Source organism: Nothobranchius furzeri, chromosome 2, assembly GCF_043380555.1.
Source record: "Nothobranchius furzeri strain GRZ-AD chromosome 2, NfurGRZ-RIMD1, whole genome shotgun sequence".
NCBI lineage: Eukaryota > Metazoa > Chordata > Actinopteri > Cyprinodontiformes > Nothobranchiidae > Nothobranchius > Nothobranchius furzeri.
Window position 1 is genome coordinate 90,531,450 of NC_091742.1, and position 21,781 is coordinate 90,553,230.

The following is a 21,781-nucleotide window of genomic DNA, read 5'->3' on the forward strand; positions in this document are numbered from 1 at the left end:
GGTCTGCATAGCCGGTAGTAAGTCGGACCTGTTCCTAGTGACGGTTGGACTCCGCCAGGGCCTTTTGTCACCGGTTCTGTTCATTGCCTTTATGGACAGAATTTCTAGGCGCAGCTGTGGTGTGGAGTGTGTCGAGTTTGGTGGCAGGAGAATCTCGTCTCTGCTTTTTGCGGATGATGTGGTCCTCCTAGCTTCATCCAGCTCTGACCTTCAGCTTGCTGGATAGGTTCGCAGCCGAGTGTGAAGTGGCTGGGATGAGGATCAGCACCTCCAAATCTGAGACAATGGTTCTCGATCAGGAAAGGGTGGCTTGCCAACTCCGAATCAGGAGAGAGGTCCTACCTCAAGTGGAGGAGTTTAAGTATCTCGGGGTCTTGTTCACGAGTGAGGGTAGGAGGGATCGGGAGATCGACAGGTGGATTGGTTCAGCATCTGCTATGATGCAGATGCTGAGCCGATCTGTCGTGGTGAAGAGAGAGCTGAGCCAGAAAGCCAGGCTCTCAATTTACCGGTCGATCTACGTCCCAATCCTCACCTATGGTCATGAGCTTTAGGTAATGACCGAAAGAACAAGATCGCGGATACAATCGGCTGAAATGAGTTTCCTCCGTAGGGAGGCCGGGCTAAGCCTTAAAGATAGGGTGAGGAGCTCAGACATTCGGGAGTGACTCGGAGTAGAACCGCTGCTCCTCCAGATCGAAAGGAGTCAGTTGAGGTGGTTTGGGCATCTGGTCAGGATGCCTCCTGGACGCCTCCCTGGGGAGGTGTTTTGGGCATGTCCTGCAGGCGGGAGGCCCCCAGGTCGACACAGGACAAGTTGGAGAGGTTACATCTCCAATCTGTTACGGGAAAGCCTTGGGGTCCTGCCGGAGGAGCTGGTGGAGGTTGCCGGGGAGAGGATGGTCTAGAGCTCCCTAGTTGGGATGCTGCCCCCGCGACCCGGACCCGGATAAGCGGAGGAAGACGACGACAATGAGCCGAGCTATGAGAATCGGTTCTATTAAAAGAGCCGGAGTTCACATCACTAATGTCCTGGCATTTTAAGTTGAACTTATTTTCTGACAAAGATACAGTCAGGTCCATAAATATTGGGACATCAACACAATGCTAACATTTTTGGCGCTATACACCACCACAATGGATCAATGGATATCAAATGAAACAAACAAGATGTGCATTAACTGCAGACTGTCAGCTTTTATTTGAAGGTATTTACATCCAAATCAGGTGAACGGTGTAGGAATTACAACAGTTAGCATATGTGCCTCCCACTTGTTAAGGGACCAAAAGTAATGGGACAATTGGCTTCTCAGCTATTCCATGACCAGGTGTGTGTTATTCCCTCATTATCCCAATTACAATGAGCAGATAAAAGATCTAGAGTTCATTTCAAGTGTGCCATTTGCATTTGGAATCTGTTGCTGTCAACTGTCGAGACATGTTTGAATAGTGCAGAGGTTGTTGACCCTAACAGCCACACATTGGTAAAGTCTTGCTCAAACACAAAAATACTACTTGCTTGCAATCATTTATGTATGTACTGCCCCCTATTGCCAGGAAAAACACAGTCACTTTAAATCTGTCCACAGAGCTCACAAACAGAAGGTTTCTATCCTGTGTGGACTCTCATGTGCTTGAATAAATTTCTCTTTTGTCCATATCTTTCTCCACAGAACTCACAGACAAATGGTTTGTCTCCTGTGTGGACTCTCATGTGAGTATTTAAATTCGACGTTTGGGTAAATCTTTTTCCACAGAGCTCACAGGCAAATGGCTTCTGTCCTGTGTGGACTCTCATGTGACGGTTGAAAGTTGACTTCTGTTTAAATATTTGTCCACAGAGCTCACAGACTATAGGCTTCTGTACTGTGTGGACTCTCATGTGAGCGTTTAAATACAACTTGTGTTTAAATCTTTGTCCACAGAGCTCACAGACAAATGGTTTATGTACTGTGTGGACTCTCATGTGATCGTTTAAATTCGACTTACGGGTAAATCTTTGTCCACAGAGCTCACAGACAAATGGTTTATGTCCTGTGTGGACTCTCATGTGATTGTTTAAATTCGACTTATGTTTAAATGTTTGTCCACAGAGCTCACAGACAAAAGGCTTCTGACCTGTGTGGACTCTCATGTGATCGTTTAAATTCAACTTATGTTTAAATGTTTGTCCACAGAGCTCACAGACAAATGGTTTATGTCCTGTGTGGACTCTCATGTGAGTGTTTAAATTCGCCTTTTGGGTAAATCTTTTTCCACAGAGCTCACAGACAAATGGTTTTTGTCCTGTGTGGACTCTCGTGTGATCGTTTAAATTCGACTTATATTTAAATGTTTGTCCACAGAGCTCACAGACAAAAGGTTTATGTCCTGTGTGGACTCTCATGTGATCGTTTAAATTCGCCTTTTGGGTAAATCTTTGTCCACAGAACTCACAAGCAAATGGTTTCTGTCCTGTGTGGATTCTCTGGTGTCTGTTAAAATTTGATTTTGTACTAAATATTTTTCCACAGTCACCACAACTAAATGATTTTAGTTCTTTCTGGACTTCCCTATATGAGTCTACAGGTTGCTTAAGTCCAACCGATTTCTTATTACCCAAAGAGCTGGAAGACCTGATTGCTGAATGGCTGGTTACTCTCACGTGTTTCTGGAGAGACTGCTTGTCATGAAATCGTTCACCGCACTCAAGACAGCTAAGGGATATGTTGACAGTCTTAACACCTGACTCAGAAGACCTTTTCTCATTCCAGTCATGGTCTTCGTCTCCAGTTTCAGACCCAGAGTCTGACATCCCAGAGTCTAGATTCATATCATCTTCTCCACTAACTTCAGTCTCTGAAGAATCAGATGTTTGTTCATGAGGGTTCAGATCTGGGTTCCTGCTAGTTCCTGCTCCTCCACCAGTTTCTGCTGTCATCTGGTCAGATGAGCTGCTGGTTGGAACATCTTTGTCTTTTATTTGCTGCTGATGAAGCTGTGAGACCAGACGTTTCTCTTCATCATCCTCACTCTTTATAGAAACAGCACTGAAATGAAACCAGGCAGAATCAGTCTCCTCCTTCAAACAGAGATGCTCTCCCTTAAGACTGGTCCAGAGTTCCTCCTTTTCCTCCTTTATGTGGAGGTGTTCTTGGTCCTGCTGTTCCACACCAGCACTCTGTTCTTCAGGATCTTCTTTAACCTGCACCATCTGTTGAACACCTGTAGAAACAGAAACACATAACGTGAATTACCGTCTGCTGTAACTTTAAATTCGCACGTATGAGAGTTGTGTTATTGCAGGGGTCTCCAATATGTCGGTCGTGAGCTACCGGTAGCTCTTGAAAGTCACTGGCCTGGAAGCAGCCAGTGAGCTGCCCAGCCTGACTTGTAATTAACAAGGGACGGATTTCTAATTTGATGGCAAGCCTTCCCCGGTTCTCGTAATATCTCATGTAAAATTAGCATTTTGTGGAAGTAAAATAAAATCTGATTATTGCACAAATCTTTCAGCAAACGTGCTCTACTGGAAATATGTGGAATGGATTAATTGCTTATGTTGCAGCGCGGATCCCCATTTCTGATATCAGCGGCTGCAGGTGCTTCTAAAGACGAGGTGACGTCGGTCATACAGACCTGGTTTCAGAATAAAAAACATCCTCAATAAAATATTCTGGGCGACTGTAAAGTCCTATCTGCGTAAATATGTTGTTAAAGCAAATTAAATGCCCTTCGCTTATTAACACGATTAACAGGCTTTCTGTTGAAGCGAGACTAGTCTCAGGCTTGTTGATAAAATAAATCAAGCCTAAGATAGTCTCCCTCAGTGTAAACCTTTGACCACCTGCCATTCCACTCCTGCACAGGCCTGAGCTCAGCTCCTCTTGGTGTGTGTGTAAACCTTTGACCCGCAGCCCACACTGGTCCCCACTCTCAGCACTTCCGCCCCTGACTCTGGGTGTGTGTGTGGGCTTCTGCCCTGCCTCCACTGCCCCCCTCCCTGCTCTGCACTCAGTTCTGTGGAACAAGCTGACTGGGTCCAACGGAACCAAGATGCCAGAGGTGTGAATGCTGACTTCTCAGAAACCAGAGCAGGAGGTCTAAAAAGGACTGCATGTCTGAAAGAAGAACAGGAAAAGACAATGAGGCCATATGTGTGAGAAGGGGGGACAGGAAACCACAACAGTTCACACTTCAGAAGAATGGGTCTGCAGAAAGGCCTGAAGGCTGCAAAAATAAAGATGTGACTTTTCCTCTCAACAGGTGTTAAAGATAGTGGTCAGACGGAGCATTAAAGCATGTTCTGGAACTGCGCTGCTCTGGGTGGCTGCATGTTGGAGTAGCTCTGTTGACTATATCTTGGAGGATTTTTACTGCTATTTTTTCACTTTTTGAGCATTTGTTATGATGTGTAACCATGGCAACAAGCTGGTTTACAATCGGGAGTAGCTGATTAACATTGGGAAGGCTAAAATAATACCTCAACTGAAGCCACAAATCCCAAATGAGCTAAAACGCAAGAAGCGTGGGTGCAGAGTGGGAGAAAAACGGAGACAGAGAAAGAAGAAATTCAAACCATCTCTTCCATCGATCATAATGGGCAATGTGAGATCACTGACCAACAAGATGGATGAACTCCAAGCCCTTTCAAGAACAGCCAGAGTATTGGCAGTGTAGTGTTATGTGTTTCACTGAGACGTGGCTGCAGGACCATATCCCTGATTCCCGCATCTCTCTGCCAGGATTCCTGACTGTACGAGCAGACAGAGATCTGAATAGGAGCGGGAAAAGAAAAGGAGGTGGAGTGGCAGTGCTTGTCAACAACAGACGGTGCCATCCATGTCATGTTTCAGTGAAATGTCATCTCTGCAGACCAGATGTTGAACTCTTGGCAGTAAGTTGTTGCCCATATTATTTGCCAAGAGAGTTCACCAGTGTTGTCTTGGCAACCATTTATATTCCACCTTCAGCCATTGCTGAAAATGCATGTGATGCCGCCATCAGTTCCGTTGTCGCTAAGCTACAAACCCAGCACCCCAATGCATTGCATGTTTAACTAGCTATTGTGATTAATTAAACTAGCACCTCACTGTTAAAAGCTCGTTCTAATTTCAAGCATGTTTAAGTATTTATGGACATGAACAAAAACAGGAAATATATAAATTGAGATTTATTTAATTAATATAACAAATAAGGGGGAAAGAGTCATTGAAAGGCACATTCTTCTGGAAGTTCCTGATCATCACAATAGAGCTAGTTAAGCATGCAACAATGTGATAATCAATGTAATTTATAAATATCCATTAAAATATCAAAACTGGAATCTAAATGAGATATTTGGCAGCACAAAAAACTTGTCAAACACAATATTTATTATAATAATTGTAGGCAGACAGGAGACAGAGCTGATGGAGGTTCTCAGTCATCGAAGGAAGGCTGAAGGCTTTCCAGGAACAGGAGATGTGGTGTTGTCTCTTCTCTCTCTATTCTGCCAGATGAGCTGATAGGTTACAGGTGTGTGAGGACATCCTCGTGCTGTCATAACCAGATGACAGGAGTTATCAGGTGATCAGCCAGGCTAATGATGAGATGCAGAAAGAAAACAAATTCAGGACAGTGTATGTGGTGTTGCTCACCTTATGTGCTCTTATAGAATATTAATGTGTGCCTGCCTCATGGTGCAGAGTCCATATTTTGCTGAATGTCCTGCAATAATGCAGGTTATTAGTTAATTTACTTTTGATAGCAAAAACAAAATATTTAATGTAAAAGTTATTTTCCAGGAGAATCAGCTTACACGTCACCACCAAGTGTCACGGGAAGAATCAGTAGCCTCCGTCATGATGTCATCACATACTTATTTAATTGTTAATATCTTAAAAATTCTGAAATGTTTTAATTTTTTTTTTTACCTTGAACAGTTCACTGAGCTTGCACTGTCACTGAGGTGGAAGCTGGAATCAACAGCAGACACCTCACACCTTGGTCTTTTCAGGGGGTCTGGACGCTCTGGGACCTTCTGGAAGATGAATTTTCATCATGGTCCCCGTGGGTCACCAGACACACTGCGGCTGTGAACTCCATTCTGACTGGCTATGTAAAAACAAAGAAGCAGCACATTTATAAATGTTTAAAAGAGCATAAAATCACGTGTAAAAATAATCTGTAAAACAAATTAAAACTAGAAGGTGATAATAAAATGTTTGCATAGAAGATTATTAAAAATAATTCACCTTTGCTACAGGGAAGGTTTCACATCAGCCTGGCCAAGTACATTCATGCAGCTAAATCAGTCTGACAGCCAGTGTCTTGGGTAGATTTAGCCTGGAAAAAAAAATAGAAGCACATTGTTGTTGGAGTTTATAGTCAGATAATATACAAAAGAATCTCCTATATAGGCGCTTTATAACATTCCTAGTGTGTGATCGTTGTTATAACGTAAAAGTCAGTCACACATGATGTGGAGAGCCTGAAATGCGACCTCCTGAACAGAATTCCTCACAGAACCGGGTCACAAGCTGGATTTCACGCTGTAATGTTGTCAACAAGTGCTGCGTCAGTTAGAGTCACTGTTGCAGAATTGCCGACTGACTAGCTAAAGGAAGTGAACCACGTCTCTCAGACTTTGCATTTAGGTAGGGAATTGTCTTTAGAAGATGTTAAAACGTTTATTTAGCTGACTCACCTCAGACTGGAGCCCGCCGTGGTGGGGGAGCAGAGTCGGTGGGCTGCATCTAAATCGCGGAAGAGCCACGGTGGGCACAGCCTCCCTCTTCAAACGGAGACGTGCAGAATCGCGGGTAAAATGCCCACAGAGTCACCGCAACCATACTACACTACACCTACTCACCAATACTAAGACGATATGGAACACTAAACCCGAAATACTTTCCCAATTACACTAACAGCCAAACACTAACTAAACTATAATATACAACAGCCAAGCTAACACTAAATAAGTATTTATAACACTAAAAGATATGCTAAAGACTAGGATATGCTAATGCTATATGCTAATGCTGAACTACCGCTGACCTCCTACACTCGCTTGCAAATCCAACTCCCACTCGCCACAGGGCGTGGCCGAGACGCTCGTTGCTTTTATAACTTTGGCACGGAGCTGCTACGTAGTACTCTACTGGTTTACGTAGTACTTTACTCTTTAGCCATTGGCTAAAATTTATTCAAAATGACTCAAATTCTATGTTTTCAGCTGAAGGTGGCGCATTACTGTGGTTTTTAGACAGAATTTTTAATTTTTAAAGAAAATGCACCAAAATGCTAAAATAAAGAATGCACACATTTAAAACACTATTAGACACTCATTTATACAGTTCATCAGCAAAAAAAAGTTAATTTAGACGTTACTTGCTCTTTCAGTTCAGGAACAAACCAAGCATCCTCCTTGCCTGTCCCCAGCCATTCAGATATCCCATCCTCCTCTGATCAGGGGTGGACCTTTAAAGCGCCCGAGCGCCAATGGTGCTAAATTTTCTCGTTGGGCGGTAAATTTTTGACGACTTACCGCCCAGGTGGAGCCCAAGCCTTTTTTGTCAATTACACACCGGCTTTCACCTACATCATGGCCGCGCCCTGTAGAAAGCCGCAGTTTTCGTTTCGCGCGTGTGAACCTGTGCGCCTCTAGCCACGTACTGCACTTGTACGATTCGTGCACGTACTGCACGATTCTAGTTATAGTCACGTGAACTATAAATTCACTATTAAAGACGAAGTGGAACCACGCTAGAAACACACAAGCACGCAGGAAGATGGCGCCGCCACAGGGATGGGATTTCTTGATGAAATCTCCCTCAAAACGCGTTAAAACTGGTGAGGAGAAGCGAGACAGTTCGAAACGGTATGAAGCAGAGAATCGTGTGCGTAGGTGGAATGATTCTTGGCAGTTTAAAGAAGATGGGAGGCGCAGAGAATGGCCGTGACGAGAGCCGACGGAAGCAGCAGGGGGAGTGGCTGAAAGCCGGTGTTTAAGTCGGACAGATTTCCCTACATGTGTAGCTCGGGGGTGACGATGGCTGAAGATATCGTGCTAGCGTTCACACTTGTTCAATTTTAATTCTGGATCCTGTTAGCAGCTGAAACACATCCTCACGTGCTTGTGGATATCATATATTCCATATGAAGACATGACTGTAATAATAAGTAAAAGTTATCAGCTGCAGCTTCAGTGTGATCATAGGAAACGTGACAAAAGAAAACAAAACACATTTCTCTTTATGGCCTATATAGTTGTCATCATCAACATAACATGATTTACAGAATACATGTGACCAACTAACATTTCATGTTCTACCACCGGATGTTTGGATCAAAATGTGAACCAATCAGATCTTAGATCAGGTGAGAGCCAGGCATTTCCCGTCATCTAGTTTTTGCAGCCAAGGGAGAGCAATTGCAGCGCCTTGCTCCAAAATCTGCGGCCGCCTTGATCTCACGAGGTTATCGTTGCCTACGTATGCATGACGTCAGAGCAAGTCGGCGTTAAGTCGGACACAAATCTAACCGGTGTCCGTACAGGATCTGCTCGGGTGCAAGATCGGCTCGGGGTCCTTTGACTGCCGATGATGTCAAAGTACGGCAAACCCACTCGGACAAAATACAGTACACATCTATACTGTTGGGAAGAATTTAGCAGTTTCGTTATTAAAATGTTTCTTAAGACTTAAATTTGTGTTTATAATGGTATTTGTAAAATAAAACACTATATGGTATTCATTATGTTGAACTCCTCTTTGAGCACATCCCTTGAAGGATCATAGGTATTAGCAACACCTGTGAAATTGTATTTGGTGGAAAGAAGTGTGTCCCGTTTATTGAAGAATTTTGTGTTTACCGTAAATCCTCTAATACAGGCCCGGGCCTCTATTTGACTCAAGCTCATCAAGCTCCAGGCCTTTATTGGAAGGAGGGCCAGTATTAGAGGCAGGCCTCTATTTCCATTTGAGCAAAATGAACTAATGTTCATTGGAGTTTTTGACAATTAAAATTGCGCCCACATTTTCGAAGTTAAACACATTTCTTTTAACAACGGTAGTTTCTGCTTCAGCCATCTCCCCCCTCCCCCTGCTTTAGCCCTCTCCCCCCTCCCCCTGCTTTAGCCCTCTCCCCCCTCCCCCTGCGCAGCGGCCGCAAACTCACTGATGCGCCTGCAGCCTCTCGGAGTTCCTGCTGCTCTAAACATTAAAATAATTATTTCATTTTCTGTTCCTCACTTCTGATGACCTTCAATGGTGTCTGTTTGTTGCAACAGCAGGTACAAAAACTAACTTGTTTTTATTTTGACTATTTTTCTGTCCTGTCTGTTTATTATCTTCCTGCATCTCCTCTCAATCCTAAAGAAAAACTGCTACCTGGGTTCATATATATTCACCTCATGAGTTACCTTTGAACTGCAGTTCTAAAAGATCTACCGACCGCAAAAACAGCGGAGTGCTCGCTGTTTGTCGGCCGTATCAGTGATCAGTGCGTCGGAGGACAAGGTGATGCGCGCAGCGCCCCGCTCCACAGCATGCAGCAAACGCATCAGGCGCAAATAAAAGACAGAAAACATTAAAGGAAATGAACTGACATGAACGATCGCGTGTTAAATTAGTTTTTGAGGTGGCGACACCTGATTGTTACTGTCAGGGGCGTTGGACTGGAGGGGGAAAGGGTACCGTTTACCCAGGGCCCACTGCAGGGAGGGGCCCTGAGACAGCTTTGAATAAAAATGTTTTATTGTTGTTGTTTTTTTCCCCCAACTTACTTAATGTCTTAATAAATTTCCCTTTACCTGGATAAAGAGGTTAAGAAACAGAATTTCGCCTTAAAAATAATAACTGAATAATCTCTGAGGCATCTATCACCCCTTAAAAATGTGCAAAGTGGTTTAGTCCACACCAGCGGCCAGGGGCTGCCCGTCTGCATGTGCTAATGAGACATCGCAGATGCCGACAGCCAGAGCTGGAGGCAGGAGAGTCAGTCATGTCTTTTCCCAAGAAAGGGAAATCTGGCTTCCAGAAAAGAAAAGAAAAGAAAAGAAGGAGAAGGAGGAAAAGTTAATTGAACAGAAGCAAGTAGAAGGAAGGTGAGCAGCAGCAGCAGAACACAGTTTTAGCTGATATTAGCTAGCTCTCAGAAGCTGCATTCATGTTAGGTGTTCAGTGTTAAACACCTTTAGTTTCACCATCAAGATCAAATATAAATTAATTAGTGTTATCAGTGAAAACACTAATTTTAGGGATAAGCCGGATACTCATTTCAGACGAGTATCCGGTACGGATAACGCATTTTTGACGAATACGAGCATGAAACTAGTAAAACGAGTCATTATCTGTAATCGTGCTGAAGGAAAATCTTCATTGGGTAACTGACTGTCTTCACGCTCTGTGATTGGCCAGTCACATAGAGCGCCCGCCCCTCCCTACTTACAAAACTCTCTAGCCGACCGGGAGCTCAGTCCGGCCGGCTCATCCACGCACACACGCAGACAGTAACGGATCGCGCTGTGATGGCTTCACTGTTGCTCACGTTTCTTCAGTTTTCCCTAGGTTTTCTTCAGCTCGCCTCTTTTTCGGTTGAATATTTAAAGTTACTTTTTTCATAACTGACATGGTGCATTTGACAAGACAGAGCTGACGTGCTGTTGTCACTACCTCCGCTCCGGTGGGGTTTTTAATTTTTTCTCTCTCTCTCTCTCTCTCTCTCTCTCTCTCTCTCTCTCTCTCTCTCTCTCTCTCTCTCTCTCTCTCTCTCTCTCTCTCTCTCTCTCTCTCTCTCTCTCTCTCTCTCTCTCTCTCTCTCTCTCTCTCTCTCTCTCTCTCTCTCTCTCTCTCTCTCTCTCTCTCTCTCTCTCTCTCTCTCTCTCTCTCTCTCTCTCTCTCTCTCTCTCTCTCTCTCTCTCTCTCTCTCTCTCTCTCTCTCTCTCTCTCTCTCTCTCTCTCTCTCTCTCTCTCTCTCTCTCTCTCTCTCTCTCTCTCTCTCTCTCTCTCTCTCTCACACACACACACACACACACACACACACACACACACACACACACACACACACACACACACACACACACACACACACACACACACACACATTAATCAACATTTCTTTGTTAAACTTTGTGTGGGAAAATGCCAAGAACGTTAAGAAAAAAATCAGTTTAATCAAATTAAAATAAAAAAAAATATATAAAGTTGTGTCTGGTTCTAGCATTTCATATTTCCTAGTTCCTACTGCATGGGTTCAGATGTATTAATCCATGCACTCAAATATTAATGTTCTGATTTTATTGAAACACTTTTTCTGTAATAGTTTCTTTACTATTGTGATCAAAAATATTTAATCTCACTTCTGAGGCTGCTCTGTAAATAGTTTTCAAATAAACAATACACATAGCAACTTCTGATCAATCCATATCAATTTCAGACTTAAAATAATACATTGATGTAAACCATGTCCACTTCCGGTTAAACCACGCCCACTTCCGGGTTATGCCACGCCCATTCCGAGTACAGATACAGATAGTGGTGTACTCGCTCATCCCTAATATATATATATATATATATATATATATATATATATATATATATATATATATATAAAATCAGAATTATTATCGCGGGCGGCCGCCGCCAATTAATTCGCGGACCTCGCAGTAAAAACAGGTTCACTCTGTGTGGATATTTCAGCTCCTTCCCAGTCATGGACCAGGACAAACTTGGTATCGATGGATTCGTGGTAATCTCAGGAATGAGAAGCTGCCACTGTTTTTCGTATAGCATGACGACACTGGTGTTAGAGGATTGTTATTGACTTGGTTAGATATTTTAAGCCTATTTTAAATTTCTTTATATTTGATCTTGAAAACGGACAATCTTATAATTTGGCTGATAATGCAGGGATTATAAAATTTAGAGTGCATTACATTCACAGAGAGAACCTGGTTTATTTCATGTCATATGTATTTAATATATCAATACATATAAGTATTAGCAAAGCTTAACATCATGAACCATGACAGACATGACTGAAGAGCAGATGAAGACATCATGCCAGGCACTGATGAGAAAATATTACAAGGATCTCACAGCTGAATTGGAGAATGAGATGCTACACCTGAGAACAATATATGGTGCCACATTTCCACACATTCAGTCTCCTCTTGAGCTGCTTAATGCCATCTACAGGATGCAATTACAGAGCATTTTTGGAGAAGTTTGTATTGGACTGAGGATTTTTTGCACACTGCCTGTGACTGTTGCTGGGGGTGAACGGGCTTTTAGCAAACTGAAACTGGTGAAAAATTATTTGAGATCAACAATGTCCCAGGATAGACTGAACAGCCTAGTTCTTCTTTCTATTGAAAGCCAATTAGCCAAAGGATTGGACTTTAAAGATCTCATAAGTGATTTTGCTAACATGAAGACCCGTCAGTGGGCATTTACAGGAAAATAAATTCCAGGATTTTTGTTTGAACACATTGTTGGCAAATAAAAATAATTATATGTGAAGTCTTGGCATTTCACTTTTATTATGCTGGCATTTGTATTTGCTCAATATAGAGATTAAACTAAGATCATATTTATTATCTTGTCTTATAGCATGACAAAAAATGTGTCAGAGAGATATTAAGTAATTGAGCATGGGGGCCCACCTAGAAGACTTGTACCTAGGGCCCAGAATTTGGTGCTACGCCCCTGGTTACTATGGCCGTGCTCAGGAGGCAGATCTACCAACCGCGAAAACAGCGGAGCGCTCCCTGCTTGCCGGCCGCATCAGGGACAAGTTGATGCGCCCCGCTCCACAGCAGCGATACACATCAGACGCAAATAAAAGACAGAAAACATTAAAGGAAATGAACCGACATGAACGATCGCGTGTCAGTGCCTACGGTCTGGCACAGCGCGTTGCCCCCCCCCCCCCCCCCCCACCCCCTGAGCGCAGGAGCCTGTCACCTGCTGACAGCAGGCTGCTGTCTTTTCCGAGGGCTGCATCTTGCCGGTCATTATCACGTGACAGCGACTAGTCGACGACAGGCATAAAAAGTCACTATAGTGAAGTCGACTAGTTCATACACCCCCTACTGCTGCTCTCCAGAGTGTTCTGCAGCATAATCAGCATGTTCTCTTTGAACTTGATAGTGTAATGACCTGGCTGGGGTTGTAAGCCAGGTGCATTCTGGGTATTGTGTCATATGTGTTTCCTATCATTCTGCTAGTTCCTATGTGCTGATTTGCGTGTTGTGTGAGTGTTATGTAAGCCACAGGGAAGGTGATGTGTGTTCTGTTGAGTGGGTTAAATTAGCATGGTTAACTGACACCGTGACTCTGTGTGGTAGGAGCGTGATAGAGGATCGTGTCTGTAGCGTTACAAAGCGTTGAAGAAAAAGCTTAATAAAGGTCTGCGTGAACCTCTACTGCCTACTGCTGGTTGATTTGGGGACTATAACCCTGCCACCGGGACGCTCATACTTGCTTGTTACTACATTCCACCCGGCCACAATAAGAGACCGGCCATTATTTACCTAAACTAACTCTGACACCGGCCACAATTGGAGACCCGGCCTTTAATTGAATACCGGCCTGTATTAGAGGATTTACGGTAGTTTTTGACGTCTTGTCCATACGTAGTTCAGTTACGCTCATAGCTGCTAGCCAAAACTCTGGAGTTAAACGTTTTCTGGCTTTACTAAAATACCTGTCTGTACTTATTTGATTGATGGTAGTTTTACTTTCTATTAGACTCCAAATGTAATCATTTGGCACGTTTCTAATTCATAATTTGTAATAATGTAATCGGTGATATTAGCATTAGCATTCCTATGGGTTTTTCCACGTATATTAGCATTGCGCTAACCACTCGCTGCCAAATTACAGCCTTTGCGATTAGAAAATCTCCTTTTGTCACATCACAATTTAATTGCACATGCAGTTAATCATTCAGCCCTAATATACATGCAGCTCTATGCTAAAAGTGTATTTTCAAAGAGGTAATGATGGATTTCTTTGTAAAAGTTGTCCATCTTTCCAAAAGAAAGATTTGCCTGGACCAACGTAACGTGATAACAACGTAACATGATTCCTTAATTCCGTAAGGTTCATGTTCAGCCAATCAACTACTTTGACGTCATCAGCAGTCAACGGACCCCGAGCCGATCTTGCACCCGAGCAAATCTTGTACCGACACCGGCATGCACTGCTCACCGATCACCGCTGGTCTAATCTGCGCAGAACTGGCTCATCTCGAACACAGCCAATGGCTCGAGTACAGCAAAGCGGAGTTGGTGATGTACTGTATTGTATGCCGGAAGTATGCAACAACAAAATCGAGTTTTGTTGAGGGAACAAACAAATTCTAACTTGAATACGTTATTATGTTTGTGAATGTGTACAAAATAAAAGGTTTATTACATTTAAAACAGTTCAGTTCGTTTTGGCAGCTGACCAGCGGGGCCGGTAGATTCTTGGCGGGGCAGGTAAATATTCAGAGTTACCGGCCCGGCTGGCCGGTTGGTTTTGAACAGTGATGGGAACGTTACTTTAAAAAAGTAATTAGTTGTAGTTACTGATCATAAAAGTAACTAATTACCAACAAAAATAACTACTTAGTTACCTTTTTCATTAAAGACTGCAAGAATTACTACAATAGTAAAATATAAATGACTAATGACTGGAACATAAAAAAATGTATGTTCAAATGTTTTTTTAAAAACCTGAATAATTTAAATAAATAAGCACTTAACAGGAGGAACTACTAATGGGAACATTACACTAATCTAGACTATTAAAAGGTCACTGTGTGATATTTAACAATACTCCAATCAGCTAAAATTTAAAATTGCAAATAGAAACACCTGTAAAGGTTCCCCAGCCTTTAAATGGTCTCTCAGTCTAGTTAAATTACAGAAATAAATGTAATTTTGCACAGTATTCTAATTTTTCCAGCTTCACATAATTGTGTGTTTTTAGCAGCATTTCTGTTGCTAGTAATCTAGTAATGGTTAAATAAATAAATATCCTTTAAAATGACACTAGAAGAGACACAAATCTGATGGAGGATTTAAATGTACTAACGTGGGTCAGACCCAACCACAGAAGAGCTGAAGCTGGGTGGTAAACACACACAGGTAGTTCTGATAACACCTGAGCTCCATGACGTCTGAGACTGATGCATCAGTGTTGTAGCGGGACTAAAGACATGATCAGAAACAGGTTACAGCTGGATGATCTAGGAAGGCAGAAGATCAGGACGTCTGAGCGGTGAACAGGTGAGCGGACCTTCGGGACGTCCCGCTGTCACGCCAAGAAGGGCACGGCTGCAGATTCCCACCTGCAGCAGCGAATCTGCGGGTCTGCAGCCGTAGACTATTCATCATGTCTTCCTCGTTCTTCACAGGCCGTGATGCTCTTGGATGAAAACATCTACCTCTTTAGCTCCTGATCAGCTGATGACAGCTTCAACACACCGCGCAGCTTAACGCACGCATTTCCTTATCAGTAACAGAAACGATCGTTTTGTTAAAAGAAGGCGGTAATTAATTAGTTTGCTCGTTACAGAAAGAAATATTTTTTTATTAACGTGGTTATTTTAAACGGCGTTATTACCATCACTTGCTGTGTCTACACTACAGCATGCAGCGAATGAGCATGCAGCGAATGAGACCGTGAGGGTCTCCGCCCACCCGGCCAATCATCATCGTAAGTGCATCACCGACACCTCTCTCTCCCAGGCTGCAGCTGAAGTGTGGCGGTCAGAAAGCCTCACACTGTTGCTCAACGTTCGACAAGCACATAGTTACGCACAACCTTCCGCCCCCAGTAACGGTAACGGCGTTGCAACGTCGGGAAAAGTAATTAATTAGATTATTCCGTTACCTATAAAAGAACGCCGTTAGAAACGCCGTTATACTTAAACGGCGTTACTCCCAACACTGGTAACGACACCCGGTTACGCCAATCGGAGGTCACTAAAATTAATGTTGCTTCGGTGTGTAAGTTTACCAAAACAATGTCGGACTCCGTAATTTTCTCTGGCCCCCTGCCTGATCGGACCAGTGACGACATGTTTAGCCGCATGCTGTCCTTCAACCGCTGGCTGTCTAGGCGGTGTCATGAAAACAACGTGGGCTACATTGACAATTGGAAAACTTTTTGGGGAAAACCTGGTCTGATGCGGAGAGACGGCATCCATCCCTCTTTGGATGGAGCAGGTCTTCTTTCTAGGAATATGGCCAGTTTTATTAGTCCTCCATGACAACCCAGGGTCCAGACCAGGAAGCAGAGTCGTAGTTTAACACACCCCTCTGCAGCTTCTGTACTGTTACCCACCCACTACCCCATTGAGACAGTGTCCTGCCCACGGCCAAAATCACACAGATTAAATAACAGGCTTAATAAAGCAAACCATGGAAATCTCAGAAATATTAGAACAAACTCAACTGAGCAGAAAACTAGAAAAATTAAATGTGGGTCGTTGAACATTAGATCCATTTTTTCTAAGACTTTGTTAGTTAATGACTTGATTTGTGATAATCAGATCTCTTTGCTCTCTCTCACAGAATCCTGGCTGCAGCAAGAGGACTGTGTTAGCTTAAACGAGTCGACTCCTTCAAATTATTTAAATCATCATATTGCTCGAAGTACAGGGCGAGGAGGAGGAGTGGCAACCATTTTTCATTCGGACTTATTAATCAGTCCCTTACCAATTAATAGCTACAGTTCGTTCGAACATCTTATTCTTAGTTTTCCTAATCCAGATTGCAAAACTGTAAAACCACTCTTGTTTGTAGTTTTATATCGTCCACCAGGCCCTTACTCTGAGTTTTTGGATCAGATCTCTGATTTTTTATCAGATTTGGTGCTAAATACTGATAAGGTCATTGTGGTGGGGGATTTTAATATTCATGTGGACATTGAAAATGATTGCCTCAATGTAGCCTTTAGTAATATCTTAGACTCAATTGGTTTTACTCAAAGCATACATAGCTCCACCCACTACTGCCATCATACATTGGACCTTGTGCTGACTTATGGCATTGAGTGTGAGGAAATAACGATCTTTCCACATAATCCAGTCCTCTCGGACCACTTTCTGATAACCTTTGAGTTTTTTATAACTGAGTTCTCGGGACATGAAAGTAAATTTCACTATAGTCGGTCTCTATCTGACAACGCAGTTGCATCTTTTAAATCAACTGTTCCATCTTTACTGTCCTCAGCATCTCAGAGGAACGTAGCAGAGGGCAATATTCTCAGTTCTAACCCCTCACAAATTGATGCCTTAGTTCATCATGTTAATTCCTCTTTACGTGTGGCATTAGATGATGTTGCCCCTTTAAAAAAGAAGGTAATTAGGGACAGGAAGTTGGCTCCCTGGTTTAATTGTCATTTACGAGCCTTAAAACAAAACTCTAGGAAATTGGAGAGAACATGGCGCTCGACGCACCATGAGGAGGCCTACCTATCCTGGAAAAATAGTCTTGTGCTTTATAAAAATAAGCTTCAACAAACTAGAACTGCTTATTTTTCAGCATTAATTGAGGAGAATAAGCATAATCCTACATTTCTTTTCAGTACAAATGCCAAACTTACACAGAATCATAGCTCTGAGCCATCTATTCCCTTAGCCCTCAGCAGCAATGACTTCATGGGATTTTTTACAAGTAAAATTAATTCTATTAGAAACAAAATCTTTAGCATCCTCCCTAATGCGACTTCTTCTTCCTCAGTAAGTGAGGCAGCATCAGAGGTGACTTTAGAACCTCATCTGTGCTTGAACCGTTTTGATCCAGTTGAGCTTTCAGAGTTCTCAAAAATTTTAGCTTCATCTAAACCTTCAACTTGCATTTTGGATCCAATCCCAACCAAATTATTTAAAGAAGCATTTCCTTTGGTTACTGCCCCCATTCTAGATATAATCAATCTATCCTTAGTAAATGGGTATGTACCACAAGATTTTAAGGTTGCTGTAATCAAACCTTCAGTTAAGAAGCCTTCTCTGGATCCAGATGACCCGATGAATTATAGACCAATATCTAACCTTCCATTTTTATCCAAAGTCCTGGAGAAAATAGTGGCCATCCAAGTATGTGAGCATTTAAACACTAATGTTCTGTTTGAGGAATTTCAGTCTGGTTTTAGAGAGTATCACAGCACTGAAACTGCATTAGTGAGAGTTACAAATGATATTCTCATGGCCTCAGATAAGAATCTTGTGTCTGTTCTAGTCTTGTTAGATCTCAGTGCTGCCTTTGACACAGTTGATCACAATGTTCTTTTAGAAAGACTTGAACATATTGTAGGGATTAAAGGAGCAGCGTTATGCTGGTTTAAATCCTACCTGTCTGACAGATTTCCTTTTGTAAATGTACATGACAAATCGTCTTCATACTCCAGGGTTACTTGCGGAGTACCACAGGGTTCAGTGCTTGGACCAATTCTTTTTACTATATATATATATGCTCCCAATTGGTAAAATCATTAGACAGCATGGGATAAACTTCCACTGTTATGCTGACGATACTCAGCTATATTTATCCATTAACCCTGATGAACCTAATCGGTTGGGTAGATTACAGGCTTTACTTGAGGACATAAAAAATTGGATGACTCTAAACTTTTTGCTTTTAAATCAAGACAAGACGGAAGTTCTCATCTTTGGACCAGAAATCCAGAAAAGGAAATTGCTTAGCCAATCACCTGACTTGAATGGCATTACATTAATCTCCAAGAACAAAGTAAGGAACCTTGGTGTTATGTTTGACCAGGACATGTCATTCAAATCCCAGGTTTCACAAGTTTGTAGGATTTCCTTTTTCCACCTTCGGAATATTCTTAAGATTAGAAGCATACTTTCCAGGAGTGATGCTGAAAAACTAGTTCATGCATTTATTACATCAAGACTGGATTACTGTAATTCATTACTCTCAGGAAGTCCACAGAATGTAGTTAAAAGTCTTCAGCTTGTCCAAAATGCTGCAGCTAGAGTTCTGATGAGAATTAAAAAGAGAGATTATATCTCTCCTGTCTTAGCTTCCCTACATTGGCTACCTGTTAAATTCAGAATAGATTTTAAGATCCTCCTTCTCACATATAAAGCTCTTAATAATCAAGCTCCATCAGTGATTTGATTGTTCCATACGTTCCTAACCGAGCACTTCGCTCTCAGACTGCAGGTTTACTGGTGGTTCCCAAAAAATCTAAAATTAGGATGGGAGGCAGATCTTTTAGTTATCAGGCTCCTCTCCTGTGGAACCAGCTCCCAGCCTTAGTCCGTGAGGACAAGTAGACACCTTGTCTACTTTTAAAACTAGGCTTAAAACATTTTTATTTGATAGGGCCTTTTGTTAAAATCTGATGATAGCCTAGATCTGGACAGGTGGGGGAGCAGAGGGAGGTGGAGTGTACAGTCAATAAAGACAGCTCTCCCTTGCCCTGCCTCCAACATGACTCCATCTAAAAAGGCTAGGTTATCCAGAGTTATCTCTGTAGTTATGCTGCTATAGGTTTAGACTGCTGGAGGATACACTGACCACTTTTCACACTCTACTACTTTCTTCTACAATCTGCTCTTTAACTGTATTATTTTCTGCAATTTCAGCTGTTAACTTTATTTTTTCTCTAAGTGTTTTTCTCCCCAAAAGAAGCTACAATGATGTTCTGCTGAGCTGTGGTGGCCTCATGGAGGGGGCCATCATCTAGCACACTGCTGCTAACCACTTAAACATTCTCCCTCTCCTGATAATAACTGTTTGCTTTCCTTGACGTTGGATGTGCTACTACTAGTTTATCCGTTTAATTATAGATCCACTAGGATAAATACAATAAAGTTTATCTCTAACCAAATAGAACATTTACTAAGAAATCACAATATAACTATAGACACATTACTTTGTGTGTGTGTGTGTGTGTGTGTGTGTGTGTGTGTGTATGTGTGTGTGTGTGTGTGTGTGTGTGTGTGTGTGTGTGTGTGTGTGTGTGTCTGCTCTGTCTTCTCGATCCCCAGTGAGTCGTGATGGATGGCTGCTTATACTGAGCCAGGATCCTCTGGAGGTTTCTTACTGTTAAAAGGGAGTTTTCCTCTCCACTGTCCACTGCTTGCTCAGTATGAGGATTGCTGTATAGTCACTGACACTCGTCAGTGACTTGATGCAATTTGCTGGGTTCCTTATAGAGGAAACATTATTTATAATTGGCTTAATGAACTGTGAATTGGAATGTTTATTATGTGAAGTGCCTTGAGACGACTCTTGTCGTGATTTGGCGCTATATAAATAAACTTGAATTGAAACTTGAATTAATATACAACAACTCTTTGATGACTTGATTATTATTATTATTCTGAGCTACTACAGCAATCAATTTCCCTCTGGGATTATTCAAGTATTTTTGAATTGAATTGAATTAAAACTGTAGAAATGCAGTATAACCACACTTTACCATCTATATCAGGGGTCGGCAACCTTTTCCCATCAAAGAGCCATTATTACCGGTTTCCCACAGTAAAGAAAACACTGGGAGCCACAGCAGAGAGCTGCTTTAACCAATCAAAGTGTTTTAAGTGTTTAGCATTTTTCATTATTTTTTATTTTATTTCGATTTCAGGTTTTTAATTCTATTTAGTTTCAACTGAGTTGTCTTTTACCATTTGTTTGATCATTTTAGTAAACAAAGATCAAATTCAATCACTGCCTCCTCGTCTTGAAGTCCTGCTGTGTTAAATTTAAAGTTAGTTCAATAGTTCAAAAGCTCTGGAGCTTCTCTCCTCTGTGAAGAAAGAACCAGAGAGGTTCGGACCGAGCTGCTGCAGCAGACTAAAACACAACACGGACATTTTTTAATGATAACGCCTCATGGGAGAGGCACTGTAATGTCCCACCATGCAGTGATGATATATTCATTCATCCACCAGTACCTGTGTCCATGCTGTCCAGGTCCAGGTGGTGAAGAACACACGATGAATCAGTCCCAGATCCTGAAGTGGTAGCAGGTTTTCTTTAGCCGTGTTTAGCTAACAGCTGCAATAGAAACAAAGCAGGAGAGCTGATTAAGATGCTGCTTCAGAACAACGCAGGAGATTAAAGATCCAACGCTTTGGCTCTGATCAGCTGAGGACAGATCCAGTCTGGAAAAGAGGACCTTTGGTCACCAGAGTTCACGGAGTAGAGCTAACCGCCTCAAATATTCTCCTCACACACCAGAACAAGCTAGCTCGGCTAGCACTTTCCGGTTTCTGCTTCTTCCGGTGGTCGGTGACCAGCGTAAAGGTGCACTACCGCCACCTGCTGGACTCTTTGAGCTCTGATAGAAAAAAACGAATAATACATGGTGGAGGATGCAGAAGACGTGACCTAATGGAGACTGATGGTTGGCGATGAGACTTCTGAAGGTGACAGCCCAACAGACTTCTGAGATTATTTTTAGAGTCATTACGGTAATCAGGAATATCCTTAAGATTGGAGAGGATCAGGTGCATGATCAGCATGATTATCATGTGGAGAGAAATCCTGGTCAGAGATAAAGGTGACTGTATTAAGGCACACTGTAAACGGACTGTAAAAGCATTGGACCAAGGTTGAAACTCGCTTTACACTGGGAATGCTGGCCAGAGCATCACTTAAAGCCCCTTGGAATATAGAGAAGACGAGTTGTAATTGTGGTTGTGCACCTGGCGTCTTTATTATAGCCCATAGGTTAGGACAAGTAAATCAGGATAGCAGCTGATAGACATGATTGCTCATGGTTGTGGTTTTCCTGCAGAATGACAAATATAACGTATGTATAACTTACCCTTATTAAACAATTAACACACA

General features: G+C 42.4%; 1 protein-coding gene across 6 annotated transcripts; it reads right to left on the reverse strand.

Moving 5' to 3' along the window:
• Positions 1-1,173: 1,173 nt before the first annotated feature.
• On the reverse strand, positions 1,174-21,200 carry LOC139066161 (zinc finger protein 235-like). Of its 6 annotated transcripts, none has more exons than XM_070548270.1 (3): positions 21,118-21,178; positions 20,884-20,986; positions 1,174-3,204 (listed from the first exon to the last, which is right to left on the reverse strand). In XM_070548270.1, the coding sequence occupies exons 2-3, from the start codon at positions 20,891-20,893 to the stop codon at positions 1,610-1,612; spliced, it is 1,605 nt and encodes a 534-aa protein (XP_070404371.1). In that variant the 5' UTR covers positions 20,894-20,986; positions 21,118-21,178; the 3' UTR covers positions 1,174-1,609. The 6 variants fall into 6 exon arrangements, with proteins under 6 accessions (XP_070404371.1, XP_070404373.1, XP_070404376.1 ...); XM_070548272.1 differs by lacking the exons at positions 20,884-20,986; positions 21,118-21,178 and adding exons at positions 5,895-6,075; positions 6,216-9,051 and having other exon boundaries at positions 1,174-5,560; XM_070548275.1 differs by lacking the exons at positions 20,884-20,986; positions 21,118-21,178 and adding exons at positions 5,619-5,688; positions 5,895-9,051 and having other exon boundaries at positions 1,174-5,517.
• Between the last annotated feature and the right edge of the window lie 581 nt (positions 21,201-21,781).